The sequence below is a fragment of the Mesoplodon mirus genome (assembly GCF_964341445.2).
Source record: "Mesoplodon mirus genome assembly, chromosome: 1".
In the NCBI taxonomy this organism is placed as follows: Eukaryota; Metazoa; Chordata; class Mammalia; order Artiodactyla; family Ziphiidae; genus Mesoplodon; species Mesoplodon mirus.
Genome location: NC_138976.1, coordinates 46737023 through 46752855, shown reverse-complemented (window position 1 = coordinate 46752855; position 15833 = coordinate 46737023). Strand labels below are relative to the sequence as shown.

At 40.9% G+C, this 15833-nt stretch overlaps 1 protein-coding gene across 1 annotated transcript; it reads left to right on the top strand.

Moving 5' to 3' along the window:
• Window positions 1–1478: 1478 nt before the first annotated feature.
• Window positions 1479–13309, top strand: DNAJA1 (DnaJ heat shock protein family (Hsp40) member A1). The gene is made up of 9 exons (XM_082629118.1): window positions 1479–1600; window positions 2699–2840; window positions 2993–3170; window positions 5359–5463; window positions 6495–6722; window positions 9409–9523; window positions 10843–10958; window positions 11261–11361; window positions 12103–13309. Exons 2-9 carry the CDS (start codon window positions 2709–2711, stop codon window positions 12319–12321), a joined length of 1194 nt encoding a protein of 397 aa, XP_082485244.1. The 5' UTR covers window positions 1479–1600; window positions 2699–2708; the 3' UTR covers window positions 12322–13309.
• The last annotated feature ends 2524 nt before the right edge of the window (window positions 13310–15833 follow it).

Here is a 15833-nt window from a genome sequence, read left to right as displayed (position 1 = left end):
AACTAAAGAACGCCTGCGTGCAGCAACGAAGACCCGACGCAGCAAAAATACATAAAATTTAAAAAAAAACAAAAAGAAACGTTAGGTGTTTCTCAGCCGTACAAGCACAAACAGGTGAAAAAGTGCATTTGGGAAAATGCACAATCTACAATTTAAAGAGATAAGGCTGAACTGATAAGTATGGGATGCCTCCAGGGTAAAGGTCAAAATTCTTAGTTTAGTAACATACACCAACAGGTGTTTGCCAACTAGCTCTGAAGCCTCACCTTCCGTCACTCCAGCTCTCAGCTCTGGCTATATTCAAGTACCTGCAATTTCCTAAAAACATCATATTCTTTCACACCTTAATCATAGCCTTCCCTTGCACTTTGTCCTTGCTGGGAATACTCTTCTTTCTTCACAACTCGGCTCAACTGCCACTTTCCCAGAGAAGCTTTCCCTGTTCCATCAGATTAACAGGATTCCCCTACAGTTCTCTGACTTGCCTGTCTCCCTACTAAAGTCTGACTGAACCAGGATTTTCCAGCGTTGCATCTCCATCCTCCTTGGTGCTAAGTCCTCCTGTGTTTGTTTTGTTATTGAATAAGGAAGACAGACCCCATCTTCCATTATGTCCCGAACTCAACATTTGAAAGCCTGAAGGACTCATTCTGCAGACTCTAGATCCAGATTCATAGACTAGTAGGACTTAAACGTTAGGTCAAATAATTAAAACTATTTGCCAGTTAGCCACTACTGGTGTTACTGTGTCCCCCGCTAGCCAAACCCGGTGAACGCCTGGCCAGAGAGACTACAAGGCCCACGGTTTGCACCAAGGTAATGCAAACGCTTCCCCATTGAGCGCCGCCTGAGCCCGACGTATGGCAAGGCCCAAAGCAAATAACGTGTATATACGGGTCTGGACTCGAACTAAGAGCTCTTCCAACTTCGCAGTTTGGTGAATTACGAGGCCTTGGACTGCGTGGGTGATTGCTCTGGGGCCCAGGCCCGTCTTGCTCAGCATTTCGTGCTCGGCGGCGGCTTCCCAGAATCTCAAGGCTAAAAAACTAAGCCGGTTAGAGACGCCGAAAGAGGTGAACGAGGCGCCAGCGGGGAAGAGGTGCGGCAAAAGGCTTTGTTCTGAGAGGTTCCCGTTCAGCGCACAGCCCCTGTCCGGGGCCCAGTTCCCGAGTCTCCCGCGCTCCCGCAAGCGGCGGCGGCCCCACAGATTTTGGAATCCCTTGCTGACCCAAAATTGCAGCGCTTTTAGGTAATCCTCGTTCCCGCTCGAGACTTCTGCACTCTCTCACTCACTGGCTGGATGAAAGGGCTCCAGAAAGTTCCACAAACGCCAGAGACCCAGGCTTGCGCACAGCCCCTCCCAGCCCGAACGCCCCCGCGCCGTTGCCCAGGCAACCGCGGGGCGGTGGCAGCGGCGGGAAGGGCGGGACTTCCGGCGGGTGACGCGCCTGCGCTCGGCTATAAAAGACAACGGCTGCGGCGCTCCAGGCGGAACTTTCCAGAACGCTCGGGGAAAAGGCCGAGGAGCGGCGGCTGCCCGAGCTGCGCACGGCAACGCGCTCCTTTCCGCTCCCCCACACCGGCATCGGCCCTCTCACCGGTGAGCTTCAGCCTTCGGGCTTCACCTCGTCCCAAGGCTGGCGCCGTTGGCTGCGCCGGGAAGCCGGATGGAGCCGCGGTCGGGAGGCGGTTGGCTCCTCGTGGGCGGGAGGGTTGTCGATTCCTGTACCCACGATTCTCCTTCTGGAGGGCTGGTGGGGGTACCCCGGCACCCCTCGCCGGCGTGCAGCGAGTGGGCCCGAGACCCTTCCTGGAGCTTTCCCCACGCCCTATGTATCTAGCCAGGGGTCTCCAAGGACCTTCCACCTCCGTCTTTACCTCCGCCCGCGCTCGCTGGCTGGCGGGCGGGCTGGGGTGGGGGGTGGGGGGCGACCCTGTGCGCACGCGCAGAAGGAGCTAGGGGGCGAGGGGCTGCGGGAGGAGCCGGGCGGAGGCTGCGGCGTTCGCTTCTCGGGTCTCCTCCTTCGCTTTGTTGAGTGCTGGCCGCCTCCCACCCCTTTCATCCTGGGTGGGAGGGGAAAGGAAGGAACCCCTAACGGTCGGCATTGAGTGCAGGGGAAAACCTAACAACGTGTAAACTACGCTGGCTTGTGGGGGCGAAGGAGGTTCGGCGGTCGAAGCAGAGGAGCTGTACGTCCTGTGACTGAGAAACAGCCTCAGGATTGAGGGGGAGGGGAGCTTGCTTTCTGGAGCTGGTGTTCTTAGTTTCATAAAACACTGCCTCCCCGCTTTGTGCCCAGATGTCTTTTCTAGGAAGTGTATGATTTATCAGATTTACCAAGAATAATGACAGTGGATTGAACCTCTTAGTGCTCCTTTTCTTTACTGCCCTCTGTCGCTGGTTGGGAAGGGAAACAGGACAAATCCAGACAATAGTCGCGTTATTATGGGAGCTTTCAGGTGGGAGAGTGGGAACCAGCTGCTATAGGAGGCTTTTGAATTATCCCCTGATAATTATTAACTTATAGTCTTAGAATTTATGGCTGAATTACCAAAGGAATTGTCACCTTCTCTGTGAAATTTAGGGAAGGTGGTGTTCTTACAATCAGGTTTCTCAGAGAACAGATTTCTATGCCTAAATTTTATTAATTAAAACTACCAGTTGAAACTTGGCTAAAATTGAACTTTCTTATTTTAGGCTATAGGAAATGGTGAAAGAAACCACTTATTATGATGTTTTGGGGGTCAAACCCAATGCCACCCAAGAAGAATTGAAAAAGGCTTACAGGAAACTGGCCTTGAAGTACCACCCTGATAAGAATCCAAATGAAGGAGAGAAGGCAAGTAGTACACTCATAACATAGCTGAATAGTTCTTGCCAGGTATATGGTATTTCCATTACAACATGAAATTGAGTATGTCTAATGTAGTGGCTGTGCTTTGTAACAGTTGAGTTTTTTGAGTGAAATTTATCCCCCCTTTTCTGAAACAGTTTAAACAGATTTCTCAAGCTTACGAAGTGCTCTCTGATGCAAAGAAAAGGGAATTATATGACAAAGGAGGAGAGCAGGCAATTAAAGAAGGTGGAGCAGGTGGCGGTTTTGGCTCCCCCATGGACATCTTCGATATGTTTTTTGGAGGAGGAGGCAGGATGCAGAGAGAAAGGAGAGGTAAGAATGACAGTTCACATGTGGCAAATTAAAATTAGCCGTTGGTCAAAGTAAATTCTTAAGAATTCACCTACTAAATGCTTGTTTACTTGTTAGCATAATGTTGTAAACTGATTTATGCTAAGAGTTTTTAAGAATGAGATTTGATGAGACTAAAAATAGCTAAGCCAACCGAGTGCTAACAAGTGAGTGCTTCTAAAGCTCTTGGGATACTTAGGATTTCTGTGATGTTATCAAGCATTAAAGGAATGAAGTATAGGAGCATAATTTTCAAAACCCTTTTCACAGATTTTATTTTATTCTCAATCCGCACACCCCCACCCCTCAGCCTCAATGGGAGGTACAGTGGCCTTACACAGTCGAAAGTGAACTACAGTTCAGAATGGTAAATTTTTGTCAAGGTCATATATAGCTATGCATCAGAGTCTTGATTGGAACACAGGTTCATTGCTTCCAAATAGCATGCTATCTGTGTAAGCTTGCTTCAGTTTTATTATATCAAAATATGTGCCATTAACATTTCATAGAAATGTGGTTTCTGGGCTGTGGAAATACTGCTTGTAGAGGTACAGTGTTCTGGTCAGAGGTAATCTTACTTTGTTCCCAGTGTAGTTCATACAAACAAGGACTAATGGGTAGAGCCCATTCTAGAAGGAATGAGCAAACCACTAAATTTCCTCTGAGCTTTTTTGGATTCAGAAGGACTGGAAATCATTTATTCAGATTTTCTTAAAAGGAGAGGGGTGTATTTTATTTATTTTTAAGAAATTTACCTTAAAACAATTTTCAGTCAAGGTCAGTTGTTTGGCAAACTCTACTGTGTGGCTTAGATCAATGCAGGGTCATTTTTTTAGTGTGATATTGGAAAATATTTGATTAAACTTAAGAAGCTTTATTTCTTCCCTATACTGTAAACTCTATAAGGCTAAAGTAAGAAGGGCAGTTTTCAGCGTGCCAGAACCAATTACATGGAACGGTATTTGTGATGCAGAACAGAAAAGTGGATCTAGGAACAGGTTATAGTTGATGGCACTTCACTCTTGATTGGTAACTAAAAATGTTCACTAGACATGTTCTGCAGATAGGAAGTTCAAGAGCTTTCACTTAAGCATAAGGCAGTATTTCATGGTAAATAAAGTCCTTCTGGGAGAATCACTAGCTAGGAACTTACTACGTATGGGCAGGTGACTACATTTCTGTAACCTCTGTTCTTGGATGATCTCCACCTTCTACTTCCCATTCCTAGATGAGATATGTCGCTCTTTTGTAGCCACTGGCCACATCAAATTTAGATCACTGCAAAGAAAAATAAAAATTTAGTTACTTAGTCTGCAGTAGCCATAATTATATGCTCGATAGCCATGTGTGACTGCTGGCTCTTGTGTTAGCTAGCACAAGATACCAAACATCTCCATCACTGCAGAAAGTTCTATTGGACAGCACTATGGTAAAGGATGAGAAATCTAGCCTTTTTTGGGGGGAGGCTGTGTTGATTTGTTGCTGTGCGCGCGGGCTTTCTCTAGTTGCAGTGAGCAGGGGCTACTCATCGTTCTGGTGTGCGGCCTTCTCATTGTGGTGGCTTCTCTGGTGGTGGTGTGCGGGCTCAGTAGTTGTGGCCCACGGGCTTAGTCGCTCCACGGCATGTGGGATCTTCCTGGGCCAGGGCTCGAACCTGTGTCCCCTGCATTAGTGGACGGATTCTTAACCACTGTGCCACCAGGGAAGCCCAAGAAATCTAGCCTTTAAACAGTTAGTGCTGAATAAATATGTCAGCTTCCCTGGGCAAACTTGATTAGTTTTTGGAATTTAGTGTGCTGAAGAATTTTTGGATGATGTAATTGGTCATGTTACTCAATATAATAAGTGAACAATTCAAAGAATATATTAGGACAGAAAAGCAGTTTGGGTTAACTTACTGTGAAATGTGTCTGTTTAAATAACGTGAGTTTTCTCAAGTGATTTTTGCAGTTAACATTTTTGATTGCCGTAAAATGTAGGATGGCCGTAACTATGTCCTTATACAAATTGCTTAATCTCACTGGATGTTTCTTATTTGAAATTACACCACAGTTAGAGGATTATGTGTGTACCCTTGTAGGGCTCATCTTTCATTACCCTTTACCGTTTTTATAGTACAGAACACAAGATTCAGCATCTTAGATTTTTAATGTGCAATGTTTTGTTCTAGGTAAAAATGTTGTGCATCAACTCACAGTAACCTTAGAAGATTTATATAATGGTGCAACAAGAAAACTAGCTCTGCAAAAGAATGTGATTTGTGACAAATGTGAAGGTATGTCTTAACATTCATAATATAATTGAAAATGGAACTGAAGCCATTCTGGATATATAAAACTGACATATTGCACTACCTAATTCTGAAGAGTGCCAGTACGAAAACCACCTGAATCCACCTCCTAGAGAAATATTAGCAAATTATCAGCACTTTTATATGTGTATTTTGAATGCAAGTGGGACTGATCTAATTTGGTGTCTGTTTTTCTCAACACTGTTCAGAGATGAGTCTTTCCTATCCTCTCTAGAACTTCAGAGGCATTCCAGTGGCTTCATAATCTGTAATATGATTTGACAGTATCCTCTTTTGGGGTATCAGCTGTCAGATTATTGGCTATGAACCTCTAAGGTGTTTTTTTAATAAATACAAGTTATTTGTTGGAAATATGGTATTTTCTAAAGAGAATGAACTCTAAAATGTTCTCATCTCACAGTTAAAGTAGCCTTTTAAGAATTGTGCTTTGGGGGCTTCCCTGGTGGCACAGTGGTTAAGAATCCGCCTGCCAATGCAGGGGACACGGGTTTGAGCCCTGGTCCGGGAAGATCCCACGTGCCACGGAGCAGCTAAGCCCGTGTACCACAACTAGTGAGCCTGCGCTCTAGAGCCCGTGAGCCACAACTGCTGAGCCCACGAGCTGCAACTACTGAAGCCCGCGCGCCTAGAGCCTGTGCTCCGCAACAAGAGAAGCCACCACAATGAGGAGCCCGCGCCCCGTGACAAAGACCCAACGCAGCCATGAATGAATGAGTGAATGAATGAATGAACTGTGCTTTGGGAGCACATGTTTAAAATCCAGAATTCTGAAATGGCTCCTTGGGAAAATAGCAGTCAAGATGTTTATAGATAACTGAAGCTGACTGTGGCGATATTTTATCAAATAAAAAGGTTGAATTGTAGATTCTTTTAGCGGCATTCCATCAGACCTTGAAAATATTAATGAAGTGGAGTGTTTAGGAACTGTCTCATTAAAACATTCGTCACCATGTCCAGTACTAAATTCAAACATAATTTCTTTTTGAACTATTTAGGCCGAGGTGGTAAGAAAGGAGCAGTAGAGTGCTGTCCCAATTGCCGAGGTACTGGAATGCAAATAAGAATTCATCAGATAGGACCTGGAATGGTTCAGCAAATTCAGTCTGTCTGCATGGAGTGCCAGGGCCATGGGGAGCGGATCAGTCCTAAAGATAGATGTAAAAGCTGCAATGGAAGGAAGATAGTTCGAGAGAAGAAAATTCTAGAAGTTCATATTGACAAAGGTGAGTTCTGAGCCACTTTCTATTTTCAGTTCTTGAGTGCTGTTGCAAATTATATTAACGTTACATTTTATAGTGGTTTAAAACTACCGTTGGAGTAAGGAATAGGTATATTTTGATTTATTAACTTATTTGTAAGAACTTAGACTATGAGACTATGAATGTTACTTTCTAATGGTTTTTACAGATTATGTAAACATACTTCAGTTTCTGTCTCTTGGGTTATAACTTAAAATTTTCTTTAAATATTATTAGGATTTACTTTATTTTGCCAATTCCTTAATTTTGTCAGTTTATTTAAAAATGCTTTAAAATGTATTACAGCAGTACAAACTCATTGTAGAAATTTTAGAAATGTGTATAGCCCCAGAATAAATGGTGCTTCTTACTCTGAAATAATCAGTATGGCTGGCTCTTTCAGACTTTGCTCTTTTAAAATGAAACTATTATTAGAAAATATACATCTACATTAACTTAAGCTCCTGAAATAGTATTCACCCATGTGAATCATGGTACCTCCCCTCCCTCCATTTTTTCCCCTTAATTGGTCCCTGTTTAGTAGGGTTTGAATTTCTCTCTGGTAAGATTTCCTCCTTGCTACCAACAGTATGTACTCAGGAGGGCATTAGTAGTAAGTGAAGCCATTTATGAATGCTGCACTTGCCCGTTTTTTTGGCCACACTGCAGCCTATGGCATCTTAGTTCCCCAACCAGGGATTGAACCTGTGCCCCATGCAATGGAAGCGTGGTGCATTAACCACTGGACCTCCAGGGAAGTCCCTGCCCATACTCTTAACATTAATGGAACAACCAGCAAAACTTAGCTGAGTTTAATTGCTTCACTAGTGTAGTGAGACAGTTACTTTGCCTTGTGAATGATTAAAGACAGATTGTTGGGCTTCCCTGGTGGCACAGTGGTTAAGAATCAGCCTGCCAATGCAGGGGGCACAGGTTTGAGCCCTGGTCCTGGAAGATCCCACATGCCGCGGAGCAGCTAAGCCCGTGCGCCACAACTACTGAGACTGCGCTCTACAGCCTTCGAGCCACAACTACTGAAGCCCAATTGCCTTGAGCCCGTCCGTGCTCCGCAACAAGAGAAGCCACAGCAATGAGAGGCCCGTGCACCACAACTAGAGAAAACCTGCGCACAGTAATGAAGACCCAATGCAGCCAAAAATAAATAAAATAAATAAATTTTTAAAAAATGTTTACTTTTGTCAGTGTGTAATACTGATATTTTGGTTTAAGTCCTTCTCTTTTTAGAGGTATATATTGAAGTATTTGGGTTAATTAGTATGTCTGGATTTTAATTGAAATATATTCAGGGAATGTGGATGGAGGTGTGTAATAACATGAAAATAGTAGTCATGAGCTGGTAATTACTGGATCTATATTGATGGGTATATAGGGACTTCTTGTACTGTTGGCTACTTTATGTAAGTTTAATACTTTCCACAGTAGAAAGTGAAACAAAGTTGCTCTTGTTGGGTGACCTCAGTGATCATTGGTTCAGGAAATCTGGCACTACTGCTGTAGAGAAATCATCTGCAAACACATGAGTTCTGTTTAAAGGGGTGTTAGTTGGCTTAAGTAATCCCTTACTGAACTAAGGTGCATGGGCCAGAGGGAAGAAATCTCAGTAAATGTGTTGGCCTTTAAGAAGCGTTTGCCTGTTGGATGGACTTCCCTGGTGGCGCAGTGGTTAAGAATCCGCCTGCCAGTGCAGGGGACACGGATTCAAGCCCTGGTCCGGGAAGATCCCACATGCCGCAGAGTAACTAGGCCCGTGTACCACAACTGCTGAGCCTGCACTCTAGAGCCCACGAGCCACAACTACTGAGCCTGCATGCTGCAACTACTGAAGCCCACGCACCTAGAGCCCGTGCTCCGCAACAAGAGAAGCCTGCACACCGCAACAAAGAGTGGCCCCTGCTTACCACAGCTAGAGAAAGCCCGCGCAGCGACAAAGACCCAAAGCAGCCAAAAATAAAATTAATTTTTTTAAGCGTTTGCCTATTGGAAAAACTTCTTTATTTTTGACACTAATAACCACGTGGTCTGAAAGTACCCAACCGTAATTATCCTCTTTTAAAAAAAAAAAAAAAAAAGAGGACTAAAATCATTCACTATAAATATTACATATTTTTTAAGTTTTTAGATTTTATATTACTGCTAATACAATAGAAGGAAGAATGTCTGACTTATGCTTCTGTTAGATTTAATGGAAATGATTTGACTTAAGTTTTTTTAAAGTGATGAAATAGTTAAAAACATTTATGGTTATAATGTTTGGCAGTCACTGATTCGGTGCCAGCATAGACCTTTTTCTTTAGTCCTCACAAGAGCCCTGGTGGAGGACATAGATCTCTGTGGGAAAGTTGATACTTAGGAAGGTTATGCAATTTGCCTCCCCAGGGTAATCTGGCCTAGTAGTAAATAGCAGCTCTGAGATTCGAAGCCTGACTTGTTTGCCTCTAGAATTTGTGTTCTTCACTATGATAGCTTTCTTCAGTAAGAAATTGGACTGATCTATTATTAAGCGTGTGGGCGTTTTTGGTAAATTCTTTAAAACTTCAGCATCCGCAAAGACTTGAACATTTTTTTCATGCACAAACGTGCATTTGTGTTTCAGTAGAGATTCTGACCTTACTTAGATGTTAAGAGTGTAAAATTAGCCTTTTGTTTTTAGGCATGAAAGATGGCCAGAAGATAACATTCCATGGTGAAGGAGACCAAGAACCAGGACTGGAGCCAGGAGATATTATCATCGTTTTAGATCAGAAGGACCATGCTGTTTTTACTCGGTAAAAACTTTTATCAAATACTCAAACCGACATCTTGCATGTTTGGGTTTGGTTTTTTTTCCTCAAATATAAATGAGCTTTTTCATTACTTTTGGAATACATTTCCTAGAAATAACCTAGAAAAGTATAGCAGAAAAGTTAGACTATATGTGTCTTTTATAAATGATTGTTAATCATTAATGTTTCAATCTTAGAAGAAGCTAAAGACAAAAATATATAATTTTTTTTTTGGTCTAAATTTAGGTAAATTGTTGCCTAATTTGGATTTTGAAGGATATACTTCAGTTAGGAGATGTGTTGTATAAGTATAAATACAGTAGGGGAAACATCTCTAGATAAAACTTGGCCCCCAATTTTTTTTTATAAGCAGTTAGTTTTGAAATAAGTACCCTAAAGCTTTCACCAGTTTCTTCAATCCTGAGTTCATGGTAAATTGGGTTGCTTTTAATTTTAAATAAATGTCCAAAATCATCTGTGTAAGAATCTGTAATATATTCATGTCTATTGTTAGGAAATAATTTTGTGTTTATGATAAATTTATAGTGACGCACAAGAAAGTTAACAGTGTTAAATAATGTATCAATGGCTAATTTTAAAACATTAGACTGGAGTAGGGTTCCAGTAATTCTGTTGGGAATGACATCTGAAGGAACAGGTTTTAGATTAATAGTGTCTCAAGAATAATGGGAAATGCTATCGAGCTCAGAATTTTGATGCTATCATTTGAGGTGAATCCTCAACAGGAGTATTTCTGGAGAGTATTCTGCCTGATGAAAAGATTTCATTAATATGAATTGGAAAAGAAAATAAGCCTGAGGAGGAAGAAGTGGGTTGTTATTAAATATAAAAAATAGTGTTCATACTGTGCAGGCACTATATTACTTAATTCATGTACATCAGTAAATTACTACCCCTTGAAATTGGCCATATACCTTTTATTTAATTTCATAGACCCTAACTTATCCAGGACCCAGCCTGAGGTTTGTTCCACTGCCTAGAGTGTGTGGAGGGATTCTGAAGCCTTGTCCAGGAAACTGCTGGCAGTTTCCATATGTTTGCTGTACCCAGTTCTCAGCTCTTAAGAATGCGGAAGAGGCCTTCCTCACCTTCTGAGATGGCCCACACTCTGTGGAGTATGTTTCTCTCTAAATAAATCCACTTCGTACCTGTCAAAAAGAAACAAACAAAAAAGAATGGGGAAGAAAGGGCATCTTTTGAAAGATACCATTTGTTTGTAAGAGAACAGAATTGCCTGTTTTGGTAGTTGTAATCATTGCTGGTTTGAAGATCTAAGTATATGCCGTATTTACATTGTACAGGCGAGGAGAAGACCTTTTCATGTGTATGGACATACAGCTGGTTGAGGCATTGTGTGGCTTCCAAAAGCCAATATCTACTCTAGACAACCGAACCATAGTCATCACTTCTCATCCAGGTACAGTAACTAGATGAGCGTCTGTTTCTATTCTAGTGTTTTCATTGTCTGCTCGTAGCTAGTATAGCCACGGAGGAAAGTGGCATTTAAGTTGCTCGGTACATGTCTGTCCTTGAGCTGAGCTGAAATCGTGCATTGTTGGCTCTCTTGTAAGCCCCTAGAAAACCTATAAATGAAAGGTATCAGCATCGTTTCATATAAATTTACCCCTATCAATGAGCTAGGACATTGCTTTGTTCTTTATTTTCCCTGCCTCGTAAAAGTGTGACTGTACTTAAGGAATTTGGCTTCAATGTTTTTAGGTCAGATTGTCAAGCATGGAGATATCAAGTGTGTGCTAAATGAAGGCATGCCAATTTACCGTAGACCATATGAAAAGGGTCGCCTAATCATTGAATTTAAGGTAAGCTATACAGTACTGTAGGAATGTTTGAGAATGATTAGTTTATTAAAATTCAGTAGCAGTTAGTTTCTGAATGGCCAGAAACCAAGTTTATATTCTCCCTTGTCTAGATCTAATGTTACTCTTGTTATGTTGAACATTTTTTGTTAACAAGTTGGTATTGGTTTGTTTGCATCATTATTGTCTATTTAAAGATGGGGGGTGGCAAGTGGGTAATTTACTAATGAAAGGCTATAACTGGAATCTTAAAGTTCAACAGAAGCATGTTAGCTGGTGTGGATTTTTGGCAAAATACTGCAATGCTCTGGTTCTTAAAGTAACCCAACCATTTCCCTCAATCTTGAGTGGCCTCAGACCCACAAATTTAACATTTATTAAAAACATCTTTGGGTGGGACTATCTTTGAGTAACAATAGCTTTGTTTAAATTATCCATTAGAAGGAATGAGAATGTGTTTTAGGATGGGTTCTCCTATTAAAATGTATTTGCTGAATAGAAGTGATCATTACAGTGTAGTTTTATTAGGATCTTTTTTTTAAGGCCTTACCTTGAACTCTAGTTCAAAATAGGAGATGATATATGCCTTCTTAGAACATGTGTTCTAACCTGGGATTGGCAGATTTACCAAAAGATTGTGTGGTTTCATGTTTTTTTCCTGGGGAAAATGGGTCAATGGTATTTGTCTAAGGAGCTAAGGATGAAGTGTCATTTAAACTTAAAGTAGAAATTTCTTAATTATAGGTAAACTTTCCTGAGAATGGCTTTCTCTCCCCGGATAAACTCTCTTTGCTGGAAAAACTTCTACCTGAAAGGAAGGAAGTAGAAGAGACTGATGAAATGGACCAGGTAGAACTAGTGGACTTTGATCCAAATCAGGAAAGACGGCGCCATTACAATGGAGAAGCATATGAGGATGATGAACATCATCCTCGAGGTGGTGTTCAGTGTCAGACCTCCTAATGGGGCCAGTGAATAACACTCACTGCTGGCATTTTATTTGCAGTAGTGGTTGAGTGAAGGACTATAATCATAATATGCTCACTTCTTGCTATTGTTTGTTTTAATATTCAACTATAGTAGTGTTTTAAAAGTTAAATGAAGAATAAACTCGAATATAAAAGCTCTGACTTTGCCCTGTATGTATGATGACTTCAGTGTGCAAGATAAGTTTAATACTTGTAAAAACTACTTAAAAAAATTTCCCCTAGCATTTGTTAGGCCATACTTTGTAATTGATTTCAGCTATGTACATGGAATAGCTTAGACTGAAATGCCAGGTATATGTATTGGCTTCAGTGTATGACCCTTAATTGTTAAGCTATGAAGTTAAAACTGTATTTAACTGGCAGTCAGACAAAGAATTTGTAGAGAAGTGTTGGTCTGTATAGTGGTATTAAGTGGGATTCATTGTGATGCCTCTGCATTTATTCTATTGCCTCAATGGTTACTTGAAGATGGCATGCTATATAATTTAGCTTGTGGTATCAGTGATAGAAATGATACCTTTCTAAAGAAGGGGTTTATCATATAACATGCTGCTTCTTAAGGGCTTGCACTTGTAGAATTGCATTCCCTTCTGCTGTGCCATCTTTTTTTAATGTATCTAGCTATTGGTCCTGGTTACTTTTTTTTTCCTTCCTTCTCTTTGGACCACAGTAAGCCTTAGAGTAGTCACTTCTGGAGCAGAGTAACTTAGAGGTTAGAGTGATGAGAAGTAATTTGCATGTATGAGTTAGGAAGGTGTTTTGCAGGTATGTTACAGGCTTACTTTAAACCATTTAACTTATGCTCCAAAGTAACTGTAATTTAATGTTGGTAGAATAGCACATTATGAATAGCTTTAATTGTATGTTTAAAGTCATATGTTCACAAGCTTAAATCTGGATATCAGAATTTAAGCAATTCTTGAAATGTATGAATGTCTCCTTAATATACTGATTCAAAAGCATGTCCAATGTGTCACCACAGGCTTTTTTTTCCCAGGTTGAAGTATTGGCTTTTCACTAAGATACATAATTTTTCATTTAACTAAAGTGAGTAATACCAAAAAATACTATTTGACCATAGTTAAATGTTTAATATTAAACAAGGGTGGGGAATGAAAGTGGAGAGGTGAGTAATGAGCAAAAGAAGGGGGCTTTAAAATCTTTGCAAACGCTGAAGTGAGAATGTGAGAGCTTACTGTTGATTCTGCTCAGATTCTGTATCTCATTGTAATCAGGAGGCTTAAAACATTTCTAACCTGGAAGTAACCCACAGCTTAAGTTCCCCCTCAGAACACTTGAGTTAGAAAGAAGAGACTGAAACTTGGTGTAAAGTGCATCATTTCCCAAATCTTCAGGTTTCTTGTCATAGTGACAGTTTTAATTGATAGCCTCTCCACATCATTCTTGGGTTCTTTTTTAATTTGTGGCCAGACAGCTACCCTTATTTGGATAGTGAAGCAGGTGTCCAGGAAAGGAAAACAAATCAAAATACTAAACATAATGGTTCAACACATTTTAGTTTTCACTGGATTTATATTGAGAGTCTAAATTCTACAATAAACTTATATTGTAACACATTTAAGATTACTTTCAGACATTTTAAAAATTAAAAAAATCCTTACTGAGGTCTTCAATATTATTAGTCATGAGGGAAATAAAATGAAAATCACAGTGAGATACAAAACTTCACACCTAGTAGTCCAAAATCTAATCCCAAATGGTGGAAACAAGTGAGAATATGGAGAAACTAGAACCCTGTACCTTGTTGGTGAAAATGTAGAACAGTGCAGTTTCTGTAAGCAGCTCCTCAAAAAGCCAAACGTGGAATTCACCGTATGACCCAGTACTTCCATTCCTTGACTCAGAAACATTGTGTGCCAATGTTTATCGTATCATTATTCACAATAGCAGAAGAGGAAACAAGCCATGTGTCTTAACAGATGGATAAACAAAATGTGTTATTTGTATGTATGACAGAAAAGGACTTCATTTATATGAAATATTTAGGCAAATTCATAGAGGCACAGATTACCAAGGGCTGGGAGGAAGAGGAACGGTAAGTTAGTGTGTGCTTAATTGTTTTTGTTTGGGGTGATGAAAGTTTTGAAAGTGATGGTTGCACAAGAGTTAATATAATTAATGCTACTGAATTGTATACTTAAATGGTTGAGAGTAAGCTTTACTTTTGTTTCACCACAGTAAAAAAAAAAAAAAATCCTTAAGATAGAAGAAGAAAATAGTTACAACCTGGAGAGGCAGAAACTGACAAGTTTGTATTCTGTATTAAAAAAAAAAAAAATTCTTGTTAGAACTCTGGCCAAGGTCATCACAGAAATACAAGTGCATCCATGGAAGTGTGTAGTTCCATCGCCCCAGCACTAATGCTTTGTGATGCCTCCCCTGTCTGTTCATACTTGGAGGGAATAAAACTAGAAGCTGATTATGTCCCATGAGGGTCCTAGTGGAACACGGTGGCAGATTTTCCCTTGTGAAATTAGCATCACATTTTTTCTCCATATACTACTGCCTCTCAACCTTGGCTACAATTGGAGTTACCTCGGAAGCTTTAAAACATGATTTGAGTCTCACCCTCTGGGTATTTTGGTGTAGTTGAACTGGGTGTAGCCTAAGCAAAAGGATGGTTACATATAGCCAAGGCTCTACACCAGCACCATGGGGACATAGTTATATTAATCACCAGAACAGTAATGCCATTGTTAGAATTGCTGTGGAGGGTCAAACAATGGCAGCCCTTAACTACTGCAAGTTTGTTTCAGGCCAAGGCTGCTTCCCATCTTAGACATACACTATGGTAATTTCCTCTCTTTTGAAGTACTGTGGGAAAATGAAGCATAGGCTCTAAAAGCACAGTGAATGAAAAATGCTAGCAAGTTATAGCAGTAAAGATGCTCTTTCAAGGGTTTGTGAAGTCTTGTACCTTTATCACTTAATTTGGTTATCGATGCAACCTTCTGAGACCAACAGAACAAGAATTGAAACACCTACCTTACAGTTGATGAAAATGACCTCTTCTACTTACTGGTTCTCAAATCTGAGCATGCTTGCTGAGCCCCACTGGACTTGGATTCTGTAGGCCTAGGGTAGGACCTGAGAGACTTGCCATTCAAACAAGTTACCAGGTGACTTGGCCCACGTAAAAGAAATGACAGCAAGACTGGAATCCAGATTCTGGTAATTCGGTGCTCTTTCTACTCATGTCTGCCTTTGTGGGGTTTCGATAAGTCTTAACAGAATGTGGAAAAACTGACTTTCAAAGAGTAAAGAAATTGAGTTTTAGAATCCCACCTCAGTCAGCTGCACTCCAGGAGCAATGTATGGAATATTGGAATCTGTTTCATGTGATAGGACTCAGAATAGGCTGGAGCTCATAAAGCAGTTCTGAGAATTAAATAACGCTGCTTACATAGTAAGGAAGGGCTCAATAAATGCTATTAATGGTAGTAATACAAGCCAAAAAATAACTAG